This window comes from Martes martes (genome assembly GCF_963455335.1).
Source record: "Martes martes genome assembly, chromosome: 1".
In the NCBI taxonomy this organism is placed as follows: Eukaryota; Metazoa; Chordata; class Mammalia; order Carnivora; family Mustelidae; genus Martes; species Martes martes.
Window position 1 is genome coordinate 74,740,420 of NC_137888.1, and position 21,540 is coordinate 74,761,959.

The 21,540-nt window shown below is 37.1% G+C and overlaps 2 protein-coding genes across 6 annotated transcripts in view; both read left to right on the plus strand.

Moving 5' to 3' along the window:
* The window catches only part of RNF13 (ring finger protein 13), a 164,605-nt gene that overhangs the window by 104,215 nt on the left and 38,850 nt on the right, over nt 1-21,540 (plus strand). For all 5 annotated transcript variants that reach the window (XM_080811315.1, XM_080811314.1, XM_080811316.1 and 2 more), the window contains 3 exons: nt 3,851-3,941; nt 8,225-8,330; nt 15,969-16,062. In XM_080811315.1, the coding sequence (XP_080667441.1) occupies nt 3,851-3,941; nt 8,225-8,330; nt 15,969-16,062 (291 nt within the window). The remainder of the gene's footprint in view (nt 1-3,850; nt 3,942-8,224; nt 8,331-15,968; nt 16,063-21,540) is intronic.
* On the plus strand, nt 16,254-18,435 carry LOC308347710 (hsc70-interacting protein-like). The gene has a single exon (XM_080811358.1). It carries the CDS (start codon nt 16,978-16,980, stop codon nt 17,491-17,493), a length of 516 nt encoding a protein of 171 aa, XP_080667484.1. The 5' UTR covers nt 16,254-16,977; the 3' UTR covers nt 17,494-18,435.

The following is a 21,540-nucleotide window of genomic DNA, read 5'->3' on the forward strand; positions in this document are numbered from 1 at the left end:
CAGAGTTGCAAGAGCTTAGATTAGGAGGCAGAGCCTCAAGTTTGAATCTAGGCTGTACAAATTCCTAATTGTATAACCAGGGCAGGTTATCTATATGTCTGGGTTTGTTTCTTCTCTTTTTTTCCTTGCTGTCTTCCTTGAACAAGTATTTTTTTGACAGCTTACTCTTCATCAGGTACTATTTTAGCCACCATGACTACAGCAGAGAATGATACACTTTAAGACTCTACTCTCGTATCTTTCAGTGAAATAGCAGAATGCAGCAGTTAGTGTGGCTTCTGGGTACTGCCTGCTAGGGTTTGAATTGCAGCTGGATCGCCTGCTAGTTGTGTGACCTTGGGAATATTTTCTTACATCCCTATAGGCCTCACCTTTCTGGTCTGTAAAATGGGGATGATAATAGTACTTAACTCTATTGTTGAGGATTGAATGAATTCAGACATAGAAAACCTCTAGAAGACTGTCTGTTTCTTAGTGGTTTCTTAGTCATTACATAAATACATGGTAATATAATTATTAGATATTATATAATAGTATTAATAATCATTTATGGCTATTATTACTGCTATTATTACATTCTAGGGTGGGAGAGAGGAAATGAACGCACAAAGAGATATGCTGTATGTCAAGTAGTGATGAGTGCTATAAAGAAAATTATGAAAAAAAAGAAAATTATGTCAGGGCGCCTGGGTGGCTCAGTTGGTTAAGCAACTGCCTTTGGCTCAGGTCATGATCGTGGAGTCTCAGGATCCAGTTCTGCATCACGCTTCCTGCTCAACGGGGAGTTTGCTTCTCTCTCTGACCCTTCCCTCTCTTGTGCTCCCTCTCTCTTATTCTCTCTCTCTCTAATAAATAAAATCTTCAAAAAAAAAGAAAGAAAGAAAGAAAAATCCATGTTAGGCTGAAGGGATATAGAGTGGCAGGGACGAGAGGAGGCTGGCCATTTTAGATAGGGTGGTCAGAGGAGGCTTCTCTAAGGCTTTGACATTTTAACACAGGTCTACAGCAAGATACTGAGCCATGCAGATTTCTGGAGCAATGTTCCAAGGAAAGGGAACAGCAAGCAAATACAAAGGCTCAAAGATAAAGCATATTTGGTGTTTTCAAGGTGTGACAGAAAGCCACAGTGGCTGAAGTATAGGCAGAGAGAGTGGAGAGAATGAGGTTAGAGAAGGTGCTAGTGGCACCTTGTTGTGTATTTATAGGACTTTGGAATTTGTTATGTGTAGCTTTTATTTTTTTTATTTATTTTTTTTTTTAAAGATTTTTTATTTCTTTATTTGACAGACATAGATCACAAGTAGGCAGAGAGGCAGGCAGAGAGAGAGAGGGGAGGAAGCAGGCTCCCTGCTGAGCAGAGAGCCCGATGCGGGGCTCGATCCCAGGACCCTGGGATCATGACCCGAGCCGAGGGCAGAGGCTTTAACCCACTGAGCCACCCAGGCGCCCCTGTTATGTGTAGCTTTTAAACAGAGATGTGAGGTGATCTTTTATTTTAAAAGGATCACTTTGGCTGTTCTTTGGAGAATAGATTGAAGGTGGAAGGTGGGCAGGAGTGCCAACAAAGAGACAAGTCAGAACGTTGCTGCAATAGCTAGGCCAGAGGTGATGGTGATCTGGAGTATTAACAGTGACTATGATAAGTGATAGAATTGTGGCTCTGTTTTGAAGTTGATAGGATTTGATAGAAGAAATAAAGAAATTGAGGAATCAAGAATGATTCCAAGGTGTACAGCCCGAGAAACTAGGTGAATACAGAATGCTGTTTACCGAGGAGAAAGACAAGGAGTAGAGCTGATTTTGAGGAAAGAGACAGTGAGAGTTCCATTTGAGAAACATTAAGTTTAAAACATCTATTAGGCAAGCAAGTGGAGATATTGAACAGGCAGTTGGATATATGAATCTGGAGACGTTGGGGTTGGCCATCTAAATTGTATTTTGTCTATGATATCATGACAATACTATTGGCAGTGTATATTTCACAGAGTTTTGTGGATAAGAATTAAAATTTAGTGTTTTTTAAAGTATTTTGTGAACTAGATGATGTTTGGTTCAGTAGATAAATAATATTGCAAAGTCTCCAAGATGGCTTTTCATATTTGTATACGTTTCTCCCCTTCTGACTGAAGTGAGGAGCTTTTTACATCTCTTTAGATATCATAACTCAAAGAAGTTCTATTACTTCCAATAATTATTGACATGACAGAATATCTGAGTTGTATCATTCAGTGGAAAAAGCTTATACTTTTTTCCATTATTATATGGTCCCACTGATATAAAAATTAACATTTTTATTGATCCCACTGATATAAAAATAGCGATTAAATATTCCTTTACCAACCATTTTGGATCTTGCCTTCCTGGGGCTTATATGGGATGTGTATATGTGAAAGAGGGGTAGGGATGGGAAGAGTGGGAGTAAGCAAGAGAATGAGCAGAAATGAATGATTATATTTACGTTAAAAAAAAAATCTAGAAGTGAAAAAAATGTACTCTACCAGGATTTTATAACTTTAAAACTTGTTTTTATGGGGCGCCTGGGTGGCTCAGTCCGTTAAGTGTCTGCCTTTGGCTTAAGTCATGATCTCAGGGTCCTGAGATCAAGCTGCATTGGCTCCCTGCTGGGGGCGGGGGTCAGGGATCTGCTTCTCCCTTCCCCTCTGCCTGCCCCTGCCCCGTGCTCAGGCTAACTCCCTCTCTCTCACATAAATAAATAAAATCTTTGAAAAAATTATAAAGTGAGTCCTAATATTTTTTAAAGAAACTTATTTTTATAAAGATTAAAGAAAACACATCTGCAATAGCTTAGGTTGGAGGGGAGAGGTTGAAAATAAAGTGGGGGTACAAGGCAATTTTGGGGGTGATAGAACATTCTGTGTCTTGATTGTGGTGGTGGTGGTTACATAACTGTATGTGTTGAAACTCCTAGAACTGTTTATTACTTCAAATAAAACCTTTGTCTTTGGGTGGGAAGGATAATGGTTGTGTTTGGTTTTCTTCTTGTATCCACTCCCCACCCCCGCCTTTTTCAAATTTGTGTTTTTGAGAGAACAAAGTTATTGTGAAAAATGTAATGAAAGTAAATGGACTTTCTCTAAAGCCAAATTTATTAAATTAACTCACAGCTAAAAACAAGACTGCTTTTTCTATTGTAAATTTAAGAGGCTCTTCCTGAGTAATGGGTAATTTTTACAAACTTCTCTTTTGTTGATATTTGACTTTGGTTTTATAAGTAGGTATGAGTCCATTGTCTTAAGACACCAAACAAAACAGAGCTTTACCGTGAACTCCAGGCTTAGGAGGAAGTAGAAATTTACCCGGCTTTCCTATTCTTTGCCCTTTCTCAACTTCTGTCAGCCTGTCAGTCTGGAAAGCCGTAGGTATATGGTATCATTTTTGAGACTTGTATAAAGTGGTCTTTTCTTACATTCTTCGGCTTATACATCTTCTGGGAATGGGTATGTAAAAAAAGCTTTTTCACTTTTTCATTTAAGTTATGTGTGGAAAGAAAACTTAAAATAAATTTCTTTCTCTTCCTTTTCTAAGAGTTAATCATGTCTGTAGAGGAATAAATCAAAAGGAAATATTAAAAAATATCTAGTCTTCATAGGACTATTGAGATGGTATGGTAATGTATGTATGCACAATGTTAGCTTTTGTTATTGTAAATGTAATAGGATTTCTCAACCACTGTGATTGATAATGGTATAACTCTGCAATCAGGAAAATCAACCAATTTGAATTGATTGTAATTGTTTCCAGTTGCATTTGCTGCTGTTATGAAGAAAGTAAAGTTGATTGTACACGGAGTATGGGATTTTAAGAATAATTTTATTATTATTTTATACAGTTGATGTGCTAAAGAAAATTGACATTCCATCTGTCTTTATTGGGGAATCATCAGCTAATTCCCTGAAAGATGAATTTACATATGAAAAAGGGTAAGTAATGGATAGAAAAAACAATCATGTAGCTTAATATTCCTTATATTAGGGTAGAACTATATTAACTGTAACCAAGTTTATGTTTAAAAATGAACTCTACTGTGCTAAATTATCTTTTAAGTCATTATGATTTTAAGACTCTATTGTAATATTTCTTCTGTGCATGATTACAATCATTGATGATAACTTCCTAGATCCATTGAGTTCTTTAGGGTTTGCAAGTAGTCTAATTTTATAATTCCTTCTTCATTTATTAGCTAAAATGCTTCTGTAAAGAGAACTTGCACCTTTATCAGTTATTTCATTACCTTGATACACAATCTAAGAAAGCTAGGATGGGGTGCCAGGCTGGCTTAGTTGGTGGAGCATGTGACTCTTGATCTCAGGGTAGTCAGTTTGAACCCCATGTTGGATGTAGAAATTATTTAAAAATAAAATCTTAAAAAAAGGGGGGGGTCTGGGTGGGTCAGTCAATTAAGTGTCTAACTCTTGATTTCGGCTCTGGTCACAATCTCATGGTCCTGGGATCAAACTGTGTCTTAGGCTCCAGGCTCAGTGGGGAGTCTGCTTGGGATTCTCTCTCTCTCCCCCTGCATCTGCCCCTCGCTTGTGCACTTGCTCCCACTCTCAAATAAATAAATAATTCTAAAAAAAAAAAACTGGTATAAACAATTCCTGCCCTTCATTTACTGTTTTTCAAAATGATTTCGTTCACTAGCATCTTCCAAAGATGATTTATATGTATATTCAAAGTATCATAATGAATTCATGAGTTAAAACTCACTGAATATGCTTCAGCCCATTGCAGTTATTCTCTTTATTGATGTTCACATTTTCCCATTTCAGACTTCCAACTTTAATCCAAATGTCTTTTAATGTAAATCTGGAGCTTTTGACTACTCCTTATTTTCTGTATGACAAGATGTTCCAGGCCCATTTTGTTCTTTTCCTCCCCCTGACTTGGAACCTGCCGTTTTTTTCAAGGAGCCTCTGTTTCCTTTTAATTGAATATGGTATTTAGAGACTGAGGGGTGATCATTGGTCCTTGGTTTGCCATTATTTCTAGGGCTTTTCAGCGGATAAATCTAAGACATATACGTGCTTTTTGTTTTTATTATACAAGGTAAGGTTTTCAGGTAAAATAGTGTGTTTTAAAGATAAAAAAATCATGAGCGCATGCTGTTGCTTCTAACCTAAATTCAGGACTGAATGTTTTTTGCTCTACTTCATTAATTTTACACCTGTATTTTATTTTTCTGTGCTCAAAGACACCAAAGTAATTGTTTTCTTTTTTAATTGCACAATACATATATAACAGAACAATACCAACACTACTGCCATTTGTGAAAAAACAATTCTTTCTTTGTTTAAGGTATATCATAATAAGGATCTAAAACCAAATTACCGTGCTTTGAAAACATATAAAATAATTCTGTGTGCTGATGCTGTCAACTGGAAGCACAGGCCTATTTGATTCATGTTGCTTTTAGATTTTAGGGATTGCTTTTTTACCCTCATTGTGATTTTTATGATTTTGTATAAACTTAAAGTCAAAATCAACAAAACACAGTACATATTCAGAAAAGCCCAGCTTCTAAGTATCATCTGCTTTGTCCATTGTTCCCATCCTAACCTTTTAAGTAGCAATTTTAAAGTTTAATGGGGCACCTGGGTGGCTCAGTTGGTTAAGCATCTGCCTTCGGCTCAGGTCATGATCCCAGGGTCCTGGGATTGAGTTCCTCATTGGGCTCCTTGCTCAGCGGGGAGTATGCTTCTCCTTCTGCCCCTTCCCCTGCTTGTGCTCTCTCTCTCTCTCTCTCTCTGTCAAATAAATAAAATCTTCTAAAGAATAGGACATAAAGAACACTAGATTTAGAACCCAGGTCTGTGAATCTTAACACAGTGCTTACAAGAAAATTCTGGAATTGATTGCATTTCCATGGTTACACATATATAGGAAGTGTTCAAAAGTTTTTTAATTTCGGGGCGCCTGGGTGGCTCAGTGGGTTAAAGCCTCTGCCTTCAGCTCAGGTCATGATCTCAGGGTCCTGGGATCGAGCCCTGCATTGGGCTCTCTGCTCAGCAGGGAGCCTGCCTCCCCCTCTCTCTGCCTGCCTCTCTGCCTACTTGCGATCTCTGTTTGTCAAATAAATAAATAAAATCTTTAAAAAAAAAAAAAAGTTTTTTAAATTTCTAGTTCCCTGGGTCTTCCTACTTTTTTCGTTTAGCTCCTTCTCACCTGGCAGTTCTGTTCATTTCTGAGCAACCCTTTGGCTTATCTCATAGGACAGGGTTTATTTGTTTATCTCATCCAAGCCACGTCCACATTAGAAAGTTGTTAACATAAAAGGAGAAGAAGAAAACCCATATGAGAGATGTAAAGTTTGCAATTGCTGAGATACTTATATTCTATAATGAGTTGAATGTAGATAAGCAGTAGTCTGGCTTTTAACCCCTGACAATGTTAATTTATAGCTGATTGGTAGGAGTAGGGTAGGGAGGTTGCAGAAGACTAGCATCGTATGGAAAGGTTCTTCTACTTAAAAGTGGCACCACTGTTACTGTCTCAGCACTGGCTCATATGGTGTCAGAAGATTTGTGTCAAGCATAGGGGCATTACTTCCAGACCTGACCTCATGCTGGAAGAGATGGCATACATTACAGTGGACCAGGCCTGCTGCTTTTCTTTTTTTACCCTGATAGATCAGTCATTTTAGTATTTTATGTAAAGCTACAAAAACACATGTAAATCTTTTGTCATCCCCTATTCTGCTCAAAGTGATTGAAATAAAAAGCTCCTTTTATTCTAGCGTTCTTAACATTTTTTGGAAAATATTTAAATTATTGGGAAGTTCCTTATATTATCTTTTTTATTTGTTTTTGTATTTGGTAAAGCTTGATAGAGCTCCCTGCATATGAATATAATAAATAATGGCAAGAAGACTTAAAAATTGCTTAATTTGGTTTCATGTTATTTTTCTTAAGTACTATGGTGTTCTAAACATCTCTATGTTGGGGAAGGAGTTGGCCCGTTTTTATTTCCCTTTTATTGAGAATTTTTGTTTTGCATTTAATCCTTGTGTTACGAAGTAGCAGGCTTCACTGCCTAAAAATCACCTAGAAGTGGTTTATAATGTAGTGTTACCAGCACCGTATTAGTGGAGTAGCACCTGAGCACAATGGAGAAAGCAGTCCTATCACCATTATACAAGTGTTTCCCTAGACTGAATATATTTTCTAATGCAGGATTTTGCAGCCATGTAAAATTTGCTCACACAACAAAAATAGTGTGCCTATTTTTTTTTTTTTAAGATTTTATCTGAGAGTGAACATAAGCAGGATCAGAGGCAGTGGGAGAAGCAGACTCCCCACTGAACAGGGAGCCCCATGTGGGGCTCATTCCTAGGATTCCAGGATCATGACCTGAGCCAAAGGCAGACACTTAACTGACTAAAATATCCAGGCACCCCAATAGTGTGCCTGTTCTGATCATAGTTTCATTTTATGAGTCCCTGTCAATTTTTGTTATTGTAATTACACCATAAGCAATAACATGGTTAATAACAAAGGGGATTAAGGCAGGTAGCCTTACTCCATCCCTTTCCCACAACATACACTTTTTTTTTTTTTTTTTTTTTTTTTAGCTTTTTCCAGTCAAGCAATGGGGAGGGTAGAGAATAGGGAGGAGGCTATAACTCCTTTTAATTCCCTTATCAGTTTTTTATTCCATATCTCACAGATTAATGTAGAGTACAGGGGCTATGTCCATTGTACCTGGTATAAGAAGTTCATGTAAAGCATAGGGAAGTGGGAGGATATTTTTGATAATAGTAGCTTCAGAGCTTTACCATAGGAGGAACTGATGGATAATAATTTGACTGGGATGAGGGGTTTTGTTGATAAGATACCCAAGGTACTACCATTGTTAAAATTGCTGATTTTGTCCATAAAATATGCAGAATTTTGCCCAGGTTACTAAATTCAGTAAATAACATGTTTCCGGGATGGACACAGTAATTATTATTGGCTGATTTCCTGTACCCAGTCTAAAAGCTTCCTTAATTATGTAAGCAAGTTATTTTGGTAAATATGTAGAAGAAACAAAGATGGAGAATGTATCTCTTAAAGTATTGGAAATCATATATTAGAAGATGAGATGTGTCTAGTGGATTGAATTTTAATATCTAAATGCCTTTTAAGCAATACTTTTTGTTTTTAATTAACATTGTAATTTGGCAACTCTTAATATTTCTCAATTACTAATATTTGTTTTCTTCTAGGGGCCACATTATCTTAGTTCCAGAATTTAGTCTTCCTCTGGAATACTATCTAATCCCCTTCCTGATCATAGTGGGCATCTGTCTCATCTTGATAGTCATTTTCATGGTAGGTAAATCAATGTTAAATATATTTTTAAAAATAGTATGGATGGTTCTAAAAAACATTGTATTGAGTGAGAGGAGACTTACATAAAGGGGTACATATTGTATGAGTCCATTTATATGATTGGGTCTAGAAAAGGTGAAGATAATCTGGGTAGAAAAATCAGAACAGTGATTACTTCTAGGGGTGCTAGGAAGAGGGGGTGAGGGATTTACTGAGAAGGGTATGAGGGAACTTTTAGGGGGGTAAGTCATATTCTGTATCTTGACAGAGGTTGCACAAACGTCTGTACGCTTAAATTTTTTGCATGTCTTTGTATATAAATTTTACCTAAGGAAAAAAATACTGTAAAAGAAATACTAAGCTGTAACTAATGATACATATGCTAAAGTATTTGGGGAGACATATATTGATGATCTGCAACTTACTTTGAAATGCATTATAAAAACAATGAGAGAAAGAGGTGTTTCGGGGTGCCTGGGTAACTCATTTGGTTAAACGGCTGCCTTTGGCTCAGGTCATGATACCAGAGTTCTGGGATTGAGCCCTGCTCAGCAGAGGGCCTACTTCTCCCTCTGACTCTGCTTGCCACTCTCTATCTCTCTGTCAAATAAATAAATAAAATCTTAAAAAGAAAAAAAAAAAAGGAGGTGTTTTGATGGGTAAATAGAGGGATGGAAAGGTGATTAAAAGTGTAGTACAATGTTAATTGTGGAATCTAGGTGACGGGTATATGGGTATTATAAAATTTCTTCAATTCTTCTCTATATTTGAAAGTTTTCATATCAAAATGTAAAGAATACTATGAGTGCTGAGGTTAAAGGTGATGACACATTATCTAAAACAGTGGTTATCACAGTATGGTCCCGGGACTCTTAATGGGACTGTGAAGTCAGAATTATTTTCATAATAATGTGAAGATATTATTTGCCTTTGTCACCCTCAGTCTCTCAGTATTTAAAGTGGAAGTTTCTAAAAACTGTATGATTTGTGATATAAAAACAAATTGAAGGCAGAAGCAGATAAGAGAAGACCTCTGTATTAAGATAGATACTAAAAGAGAATTGCAGGGGCACCCTGGGTGGCTTAGACAGTTAAACGTCTGCCTTCAACTCAGGTCCTGATCCCAGGGTCCTGGGATCGAGCCCCCTGTCAGAGTCCCTGCTCAGTGGGGAGCCTGTTTCTCCCCGCTCTTGTGTTTTCTCTCTCTCTCTCTCTCAACTTAATAAATCTTCTAAAAATTTTTTTAAATTTTTAAAAAATAGAATTGCCACCATATAAAACAATCCCAGGAGTCTCACTTTATTTTTTATAAAGAATATTTATAATAACATTCAATCAGTTTATTATTGTATGGACGTTACAGGTTAGAGATTAAATGCCATCTTTGGAATGTTCAATCTTTCTGTGATGCTGTGGTATTTCTTTTCATTTATTTAGATCTTCTATATCCATCAGTTTAATAATTTTTTTCTGTAAACATTTTGCACGTCTTTTGTTAGACATTTTTTTTTTAAGATTGTATTTATTTATTAGAGAGCACAAGCAGGCGGGAGGCGTAGAGGGAGAAGCAGACTCCCCATGGAGCAGGGAAACTGATGTGGGACTCCATCCTCGGACCCGGGATCATGACCTGGGCCAAAGGCAGATGCTTAACCGATTGAGCTACACAGGCGCCCCTTTTGTTAGACTTTTGAAATTGCATTTTCTAAGTGGTGTTATTAGGATTAAGAACATTATGGATTTTTTAAAAACAAACTTTTAATTTTTGAATAATGTTAAGATTTACAAAAAAATTTCAAAAAAGAGTGTTCTTGTACATTCCTCATCTAGTTTCCCCACTTTACATTACCGTGGTCCATTTGTCAAAACTAAGAAACTAACACTGGTACATTATTAGTAATTGAACTCCAATTAGTAATTGAACTGTATAGATTTCATGAGTTTTTCCATTAATGTTCTCTTTCTGTTCCAGGATCCAAAACAGAAATCCTGTTCCAGGATTCCAAATAAAAACTATTTTATTTAATTAATATGTCTTCCCAGGCTCCTCTGTTCTCTGATAGTCTGTCAGTCTCAGTCTCTCTGTGTTTTCCATAACCTCGACAGTCTTGGGGAGTGTTGGCCAGGTATCCTGTAGAATGTCCCCTATCTGATGTTTTTCTTATGATTACATAGTGTTATAGGTTTCTTGGGGGAATAAGTTTTTAAAAACAGAGGTGAAGTGCTCTTCTTATGTCATGGGGTACATGATATCTGCATAACATCACTAATGGTATTAACATTCATTCCTTGGTTAAGCCAGGTTTCTCCACTATAAAGTTAATATTTTTCTCTTTTTCTATTCTTACTTTGGAAGTGAGGCACTTGTATAGCACCCCTAAAACTGAGGAGGGACAAGCAAGATCTAGAGTGGGGAGTAGGAGAGAGTATCTACTACATATATTATTTGGAATTCTTTTGCGAAAAAGATGTATCTCTTCTTGGCATTTATTTATTTATTCAATCATTTATTTATATTAATATGTACTCCTGTATATTTATTTTATACCTTGGGTTATAATCCAATGCCATTTTATTTATGTTCAAATTTTGACCTTTGGCCATGGAGAGCTCTGTCAAGCTGGGTCATGTGTCCCTTTCATTTGATCCATCCTTTAGTTTTTCTAAGCACTTCTTCAGTATCTGGTACTATAAAAAGCTTCAGATTCATCTTATATTTTCTTGTTCCACCCCTAAAATTAGACATTTCTCCAAGGAGCCCTGGTTTCTTTTATTGAAGAGTTATATTTAGAAACCAAGATTTAGACACTGGACATCATTTTTATATATTAATTTAGTATCTACAAACTTGCTGAATTCTACTCTGGTAATTTGAATTTATTGAGTCCCTTAGGTTTTTAGTGTAGAAAAAAGAACAGAAAGAATAACAAAAAAATGCCGTTGGCAGAGTAGGAGTAGATGTAAATACCCTTAAATCAATAAAGATTATTGACTGAAAACTAAAAATGAACAACATTAAATGGTTAATTTATTAGAAGACTTCTTGAAAGTCAGAAACAACAAAAAAATGCTACTTATTATTGAACCTCCTATTTAACATTATGCTGTCTTCTCTGGTAAACTGAGAAAAAAAGACTGTATAAGGCTTAGAAATAAAAATTTTCTTTTTCCTTATTTAATGATGAATGGGTGCTGAATTATATATCTTTTACCTGTTGTAATGATCATTGTTTTTTTTTCTCTTTTACTCTATGTGGGATTACATTATTTTGTAAATTTTAAAAATCCTTGTATTTGATTATCATGTATAAATTTTGTCTTTACATTTTGGATTACTCTGATTTCTAGTATGGATCATTTAGTTCTACACTTGTACATAGATGCAAAAATCCGAAATAAAATATTAGCATTCTGAATGTGCGGGTAAGGGAAAGTTTTAGTATTATGGGACCAGAATAATCTTTTTTTTTTTTTTAATGGAATTCTTTCATTTTGTTTTTTTAGGGAGAGAGGGAGATAGGATTGAGAGAGGAGGGGGAGAGGGAGAGACTCTTAAGCCAACTGCATACGCAGCAGGGCTCAGTCTCACAACCCTGAGATCATAACCTGAGCCGAAATCAAGAGTTGGATGTTTAACCTACTGAGCCACCTAGGCACTCCTAGAATAGTCTTCACATCAAAACTGGACAATCCATTAGCACATGGAGCAGGCGCTGTAGAAAACAGTATGACAAGTCCTCAAAAAATTAAACAAGTTATCATATCCAGCAATTCCATTAGCACATGGAGCAGGCGCTGTAGAAAACAGTATGACAAGTCCTCAAAAAATTAAACAAATTATCATATCCAGCAATTCCACTTTGGGTATATAACCAAAAGATTTGAAGACAGAGTTGGAGAGATATTTGTACACCTTTGTTCATAATAGCATTATTTGCAATACCCAAAGGTGAAAGCAACCAAATTATCCATCAACTCATGAACAAAATGGGTTTTCAGATAAACAAAATGTGGTATAGACATACAATGGAATGTTAGCTTCAAAAAGGAAGGGAATTCTAATACATGTACAATGTGGATGAACCTTAAAGACATGCTCACTGAAAAAAGTTAGTCACGAAAGAACCAGTACTGTATGATTTTATTTATATGGGATACCTAGAGTAGTCAGATTCAGAGACAGAAAGTAGAATGGTAGTTGCCAGGGGCTATAGGGAGGGTAGGGTAGGGAATTATTGTTTAATGAGTACAGGGTTTCAGTTTTGCAAGATGAAAAGATTTTTATGGATATATGGCAGCAATGGTAGCACAGTAATGTGAATGTACTTAATGCCACAGAACCGTACACTTAAAAATGGTTAAGATAGTAAGTTTAGTGTTATTTTACCATACAGTTGACCCTTGAGCAACACGGGTTTGAACTGCATGGGTCCACTTATAAGCAGTTACAAATCAATAACTAGACAAGATAAAACTAGACCCATAAAACTAATAACCCTTATTTTCTGTTTCCTAAAATAGTTTTTGATAGAGTTGGGATTATATATCAGTTTTTGGTGAAGGTTGTTTACAAAATAATCTAGGTCTGTTGACTTTTCTCATAGTCATCTGGACATTCAGATAGATGGTTGTCTGCTTTTTCTACTACCACGCCCAGCGTGGAGCCTGATGCAGGGCTTGATCTCACAGCCCTGAGATCATGACCTGAGCTGAAATCAAGAGTCAGATGCTTATCTGACTTAGCCACCCAGGTGCCCCCTAAATTATATTTCTAAGAAATTGTCTATTTTATCTGTTTTCAAGTGCCTTGTCTGGAATCAAGTGCCTCTCACATAACAATTTAAAGAGAATTTCTGTTTTTTAAAGAGAATTTATACTATATGTGAAATGAGTTCTCTTTATTCATATTTGTCCATGGCTTTCACAGTGTTATCAGAAGTTTACCTGTTTTGTCTTTCAAAGAAGTAGACCTTTGAGTGTTTTCTCTTGTTCCTTTCATTCAACAAGTATTTTGCATCTATGATGCACTGCTTTGGGGTCCAAAGATTCATCAGTGAACCAAATAGGTAAAAATGCCTTGTGTAAAGCAGCCTAGATTCTGGTGGAAGTTACATTCTAAAGTCTTCACTTTCATCTTTTTTTTTTTTTTCTCTATCTCCTGAATTTCTGCTCTTTATTTTTTTCATTAGTTTCAGAGGTAGAATTTGGTGATTCATCAGTGTGTATAACAGCTGGTGCTCATTACAAGTGCCCTCCTTAATGCCCATCACCCAGTTATCCCTTCCATTTCCCCTCTCCCCTCCATCCACCCATATTTTGTTTCCTAGAGTACAGCATCTCTTATGGTTTGCCTCACTCTCAATTTTCCATCTTATTTTATTTTTTCTTCACTACTCCTATGTTCACCTGTTTTGTTTCTTAAATTCCATTTATGTGTGAAATCACATGGTATTTGTCTTTCTCTGACTGACTTATTTCACTTAGCATAATACCTTCTAGTTCCGTCTATGTTGTTGCCAATGACAAGATTTTATTCTTTTTGATGGCAGAGTAATGTTGGGGTGTGTGTGTGTGTGTGTCTGTATACACATATATATTCCATCTTCTTCATCCATTCATCTGTTGATGGACATCTGGGCTCTTTCCATATTTTGGCTATTGTGGACATTGGGGTGCAGGTTCCCCTTCATATCATTATGTTTGTATCCTATGGATAAAATCCTATCCTATGGATAAAAACCTAGTAGTGCCAATGCTGGATCATAGGGTACCTCTGTTTTTAACTTTTTTGGGAAACTCCATACTGTTTTCCAGAGTGGCTGCACCAGTTTGTATTTCCACCAACAGTTTAAAAGGGTTCTCCTTTCTCCACATCCTCTCTAGCACTCCCTCTCACTCCTTCATGTCCTCATCCTTTTCCCAGCCCCATCCCTAGGCACAGATCAGCTTTTGGTTACTATAAATTAGTTTGCATTTTTTTCAGCTGTATACACATGGAATTAAATATTATGTACTCTTCTGTGTCTGTCTTCTTTCTCTCAGGATAATTATTTTGAGATTCATATATTGAGTATATTGATTTTTTTTTTTTTTTTTTTAAAGATTTTATTTATTTATTTGTCAGAGAGAGAGAGAGGAGCGAGAGCGAGCACAGGCAGACAAAGTGGCAGGCAGAGGCAGAGGGAGAAGCAGGCTCCCTGCCAAGCAAGGAGCCCGATGTGGGACTCGATCCCAGGATGCTGGGATCATGACCTGAGCCGAAGGCAGCCGCTTAACCAACTGAGCCACCCAGGTGTCCCAGAGTATATTGATTTTTTTTTTACTCTGATTGTATAAATAAATTACAGTTTTGTTTATCCATTTACCTTTTGATAGGCATTTGGGTTGTTTCTGGTTTTTGGATATTACAATAAAGCTGACATGGACATTTGTGTACAAGTTGTTATATTGATTCGTACTTTCATTTCTGTTGGGTACATATAAGTAGAAGTGGGGTGATTGAGTCATATGGTGACAGTTCCTCCACTTCGTTGCCAACACTTGATATAGTTAGGCTTTTTAATTTTAGTCATTCTCATAGGTGTATAGTGGCATTTGTGATTTGAATTGACATTTCTCCTTGACTAATTATGTTGAGTATCTCTTCCAGTGCTTATTTGCCATGCATTTGTCTTCTTGGTAAACTGTTTATTCAGATATTTTGTCCATTTCTTTTCTGTTGGGTTGCTTGTTTGTTTTTTTTATTATTGTTTTTGAGTTCTTCATAAATTCTGATACAAATCCCTTATCAAATATGGAATTTGCAAGTATTTTTTTCTCATTCTGTGGTTTGTCTTTTATTTTTTAACAGTGTCTTTTGAGGATAGAAGTCCTTATTGACGCAGTCAAATTTATCAAAATTTTCTTTTTATGGATGTCACTTTTGGCATTTGGCTCTGTCCTGTAGACTTCCTTTGCAGTCTTGCAAGCACAGTCACTTATATTTGAAAATATTTTGTATATTTTATCCAGCATTCCTGAGTATTCGTAGTACAGAGGTTCTATAGTACTTCTATTCAGTTTGCTGCTACAACTGAAAGTGCAGTGACTAATAATGTATGTTTGAAAATTTTATTAGTTTGTAACTTACAGGAATTTCAACTCTGCCTTCTTGATCCAGGGGAGTCTTTGTAACTTGTAGTCTGTCATTTATATTTGCAAACAAATAGTTTGTAGATAAAGATAACTTGGGTCAATGATTAAAAATTCAAAGGATGGGGCACCTGGGTGGTTCAGTGGGTTAAAGCCTCTGCCTTCGGCTCAGGTCATGATCCCAGCGTCCTAGAATCGAGCCCCACATCGGGTTCTCTGCTCAGCAAGGAGCCTGCTTCCTCCTCTCTCTCTCTCTGTCTGCCTCTCTGCCTACTTGTGATCTCTGTCTGTCAAATAAATAAATAAAACCTTTAAAAAAAATTCAAAGGATAATTTGAGGTAAACCATTTACTTATGTAATTAGTGCTTCAATTAATGATATTGCAATTAGGGTTTAAGTAAATTGAATTGATTTGCAGCAGCTATCCAGAAGCATGTCTATTATTGTAATGGCCATTTTCCATTTGCATGTTTAATGTCTGATTTCTTTTTTTTCTTTATCTTTAGATCACAAAATTCGTCCAGGACAGACATAGAGCTAGAAGAAACAGACTTCGTAAAGATCAACTTAAGAAACTCCCCGTACATAAATTCAAAAAAGGTCAAGTGAATATTTTAATTTTCTAAATAATCACCATTCGTTTATTTAAGAATCCATGATGACCTCACTCTAATACTGCCTCCTGAGTCCTTGCCATATACTATGACTAATACTCTGTTAATAGTGAGTGAATGTGGAGGATGGGGTTTTTTTGCTGTGGTGTATGCTGGTGAAGGCCAGAAGGGGGTAAATGGTCGGCAGAGAATTTACAAACAATAACGAAACTGACCTAAATGCTTTTTATTACCACCATGTGTCAGCAGTTCTCAACCTAAATGGATAAAATACTTCTGTGCATTAATATGATCTATTCCCACTAACCCTCCTTCCACTTCTGTCTCCCACCGTATACCACTATTTAACTAAATACAAAGTTAATAGTGTTACATTAACTAAATACAGATGTGGCTATTATATGTCAATATATTTTAAATATATCGTCTCATTTAATTTTCATATTTTTATGAAATGATACTTTAATGGGCATTATGGATGAGGAAATAGAGGATCAGAGAGGCAAAAAACTTTAATGTCGCACAGCCAGTCCTGTAGAGCTGGGGAGGGGTCTAATAATCTAGTCAATATAATTTCTCCTACCTATGCTTTAGTACATGCTTGTTAAATCCTTTTGGCTAGCAGTCCCAGACTTTTCAATTCCATATACCATGAAAAGTATTCTGTTTTTTAATTCAGAAAAAATGCATAGAGAGGAGAAATGGGGAAGGCATTAGAATTTAGTTCTGCCAAAATTTTATTTTCCAAGTAATAATGTGTTTTAAAAACCTTCCATTTACAATAACTGTTATTTGATTAAAAATATAACATTAAGCTACACGATCACGCTGAGCTAGTACCCTCACCTGGAATCAGGTCGCAACCTCAGCCGTGCCTGTCGCCTGCCACTGCCTCTGGACCATGGACCCCCACAAAGTGAGCGAGCTTCGGGCTCGTGAAAATGTGCAAGCAGGATCCGAGCAGGATCCGAGCGTTCTGCACACCGAGGAAATGCGTTTCCTGCGGGAGTGGGTGGAGAGCATGGGGGGTAAAATACCACCTGCCACTCATAAAACTAAATCAGAAGACAGTATCAAGGAAGAAAAACCAGATAGTAAGAAGGCAGAGGAAAACATAAAGACAGATGAACCATCAAGTGAGGAAAGTGATCTAGAAATTGACAATGAAGGTGTGATTGAACCAGATACTGATGCCCCTCAAGAAATGGGAGATCAAAATGTAGAGATAACCGAGGAAATGATGGATCAGGCAAATGATAAAAAAGTGGCTGCCATTGATGCCCTAAATGATGGTGAACTACAGAAAGCCATTGACTTGTTCACACATGCCATCAAACTAAATCCTCGCTTGGCCATTCCGTATGCCAAGAGAGCCAGTGTCTTCATCAAATTACAGAAGCCAAATGCTGCCATTTGAGACTGTGACAGAGCTATTGAAATAAATCCTGATTCACCTCAGCCTTATAAGTGGCGCAGGAAAGCACATAGACTTCTGGGCCATTGGGAAGAAGCAGCACATGATCTTGCCCTTGCTTGTAAACAGGATTATGATGAAGATGCTAGTGCAATGCTGAAAGAAGTTCAACCGAGGGCCCAGAAAATTGCTGAACATCGGAGAAAATATGAGCGAAAACGTGAAGAGTGAGAGATCAAAGAAAGAATAGAAAGGGTTAAGAAGGCTTGGGAAGAACATGAGAGAGCCCAGAGGGAGGAAGAAGCCAGATGACAATCAGGAGCTCAGTATGGCTCTTTCCCAGGTGGCTTTCCTGGGGGAATGCCTGGTAATTTTCCTGGAGGAATGCCTGGAATGGCAGGGGGGATGCCTGGAATGGCAGGAATGCCTGGGCTCAATGAAATTCTTAGTGATCCGGAAGTTCTTGCAGCCGTGCAGGATCCAGAAGTTATGGTGGCCTTCCAGGATGTGGCCCAGAACCCAGCGAATATGTCAAAATATCAGAGCAACCCAAAGGTTGTGAATCTCATCAGTAAATTGTCAGCCAAATTTGGAGGTCAAGCATAATGCCCTTCTAAAAAATAAAGCCCTTGCTGAAGGAAAGCAACTTCAGTCACCTAATGGATGTCACAATAATACAAACCAGTGTACCTCCGACCTTCTCATGAAGAAAGCTGGGGTGCTGTGAAGAGAATCCCTACCCCTCTGCTCCCCATGCAACTGAAACATTCTACAATGGTTTGCCATTAGGGTATTCATTCAGATAATGTTTTCCTACTAGGAACTACAAACTTTAAACACTTTTTAAACCTTAAAAGTATTTAAAAACATTAAAATATATATATATAACATTAACAAAAAAATAGGAAAAGCCACATGTTAAAAGGAATAAACAGAGACATTTATAAAATGTACTGCACTGTCCTCATTCACTGTGGAGTATGTAAAAGTTATTCACAGGCCAGAAGTGGTTTAAGGACTGGCTTTAGGAATTACTTTTTTAAATTCCATTTTGTGTTTATTTTTATGCTTCCTAAACCCAGAAAAAAGAGTTTAGAAAGGTGGTATTGTCCTAGGCATACATAGTTGGTTTTTCCTCTGGGTAAGATGAGTAGCCATTATAGGATTTTGAGTGGGGGGAAAGGTAATATGTAATTAAATGTTAAAAAGGTCTTTCTGGGGGTGCCTGGGTGGCTCAGTGGGTTAAGCCTCTGCCTTCGGCTCAGGTCATGGTCTCAGGGTCCTGGGATTGAGCCCCTCATCGGGCTCTCTGCTCAGCGGGAAGTCTGCTTCTTCCTCTCTCTCTCTGCCTGCCTCTCTGCCTACTTGTGATCTCTGTCTGTCAAATAAATAAATAAAATCTTTAAACAAAACAAAGCAAAACAAAAAAAAGGGTCTTTCTGCTGCTATGTTAAGAGTAGGGTGTAGAGGGTCAAGGGTATGTATAAGCAGAGAGACCAGATAAGAGGCCATTGCAATAATCCAAGTGAGATATGAATGTGGGTTACTGAGTGGTAGCAGTGGAGGAGGTGAAGAAAATCTTAAATTCCTAAAATTTAAATTAAATTTAAATTAAAGAAAATTAAAAGAAAATCTTAAGTTCATATGTTTGGAAGATGGAATCAACTGTATTTATTAATGGACTAGTTGGGGGAGAGAAAACAAGGATGACACCAGAGTTTTTGGTTTTAGCAATGGCATTGCCTTAAAATAGAGATAAGGATGGTTAATAAGTGGTGGAGTGGGTTTTGGGGGAAAATTGGGCAAATAAGTTTTGGACGTGTGGAATCTCAGATGTCTTATAGACATTATAGACATCTCAGATGTCTTATAGACATTATAGACATATAGAGTTTGAGAGACAGATCTGAACTGGAGGTGTTGCATAAAGATGTATTTAAATCATGAGTCTTGAATGACGGTACCAAGAGAATGAGTATAGGTGTATGGAAGAATACCAAAGACATATTTGGGACATTCTAACATTAAGTAAGGAAGAAGAGGAATCAGCCAGCAGTGGAGACGGAACAGGAATGGCCACTTATAGAAGGGGAAAATCAGAAGAGAGTGCTTTACCAAAAACTAAAGTGATGCAAATCTGTCAAAGAGCGAAAAGTGATATAACCTGTGTCACGAGCTCCTGATAAATAAGGAAGATGAAGCCAACAGTTGGCCATTAGAAATTATTATCTTGATGAGCAGTTTTGACAGGCAAAAAACCCGAGATTGTGGTGGGTTTAGGAGAGAATGGAAGAAAAAGGATCAGAGCCAGTAATTTCAGACAACTTTAAACAGAAATTTAACTAAAAGTGGAAGAAATGTGGTAGCAGCTGGTAGAGAGGTTGGGTTAAGAAATAACAGCATGTTTACTGAAGGAAATTGATGACATGAGTGACAGATGGGAGAGTAGCTGTCATACTGTCTTTGAGAAGGCAAGAAGGAATGGGATCTGGTACGCAAATAGGTGGACTAGCCTTAGGATGGTAGCATGGAGAGCTGAGCCCTGATGGAAGGTAGAATATGTGGGTGCAAAATTCCGGGACATGGGTATTTATGGTGGTATGTCTGTGGAAATTTTCTTTACTTCCATTTTTCTCAGGGAAGTGGGAAACAATAATTAACTGAAGATTAGGATGGGAGGGGAGATGCTGGAGGTTTCAGAACAGAAAGGTATAAAATATTTCTAGGAGAGTAATTGTGCAGATGGACCAGGCAAATATAATATGATTAACTGGCAGCCCAAACCTCCCTGTCAGGTTTATGGTTATGAACCAGTCAACATATTTGTTTTTCTCTAGCTGTATTCATCTGTGTGGACTGGTCCTTGTCATCCTGTTTTGTTTTTTTTATGTGAAGTATAACATGTATACAAAAAGTATTTAAGATACATATTTCTAGAACCATCTAGTTCAAGAAACAGAACATTACTGGTGCGCCAGAAACTACTGTGTACCCTTCTGGATCATAATACTTTCTTCACTGGAAGTAGTCATCCAGGCTTATGATAATTATTTCATTGTCTTTCTATTAGGTTTTACCACCTGTATATTCATTCCAAAACAATATGATTGAATTTTTTCCTATTTTTGAATTGCATTTTTTTAAAGTTTTTAATCACCCATTGTTCATCATGACAAGTGCACTTCTGAATTCCCATCACCTATTTCACCCATCTCCCCACCAACCTCCCCTCTGGTTAACCCTCTCTTTGTTCTCTATAGTTAGGAGTCTGTTTCTTGGTTTGCCTTTCTCTCTTTTCCCCACTTTTGCTCATTTGTTTCGTAAATTCCATCTGTGCGTGAAATCATAAAGTATTTGTCTTTCTCTGACTTCTTACGCTTAGCATTATGCTCTCTAGCTCCATCTATGTTGTTGCAAAAGGCAAGACTTCATTCTTTTTTTATGGCTGAATAGTATTTCATTGTATATATACACCACATTTTCTTTATCCATTTATTAACTGATGGACAGTTGAGCAGCTTCCATATCTTGGTTGGTGTTAATAATGCTGCTAAAAACATTGGGGTGCATGTATCCCTTTGAATTAGTGTTTTTGTCTTCTTTGGGTTAATATCCAGTAGTTTGTGTGCTGGATTTAGGGTAGCTCTATTTTTAACTTTTTGAGGAAGCTCCATACTGTTTTCCAGAGTGGCTGCACCAGTTTGCATTGCCACCATTAGTGCAACAGGGTTCCTCTTGCTCTACATCCTCTCAAACACCTGTTGTTTCTTGTGTTGTTGAGTTTAACCATTCTGACAGGTGTAAGGTGATAGCTCATTACTTTTGACTTGCATTTCTCTGATGATGTGATGTTGAGGATTTTTCATGTATCTGTTGGTCATCTGTATATCTTTTTTGGAGGAATGTCTATTCGTGTCTTCTGCCCATTTTTAATTGGATTATTTGTTTTTTGGACATTGAGGGGTTTTTTTGGATTTGGTGGGTTTTTTTTTTATAGTGGGCATTGGGTTTTTATAAGTTCTTTATATACTTTGGATATTAACCCTTTAT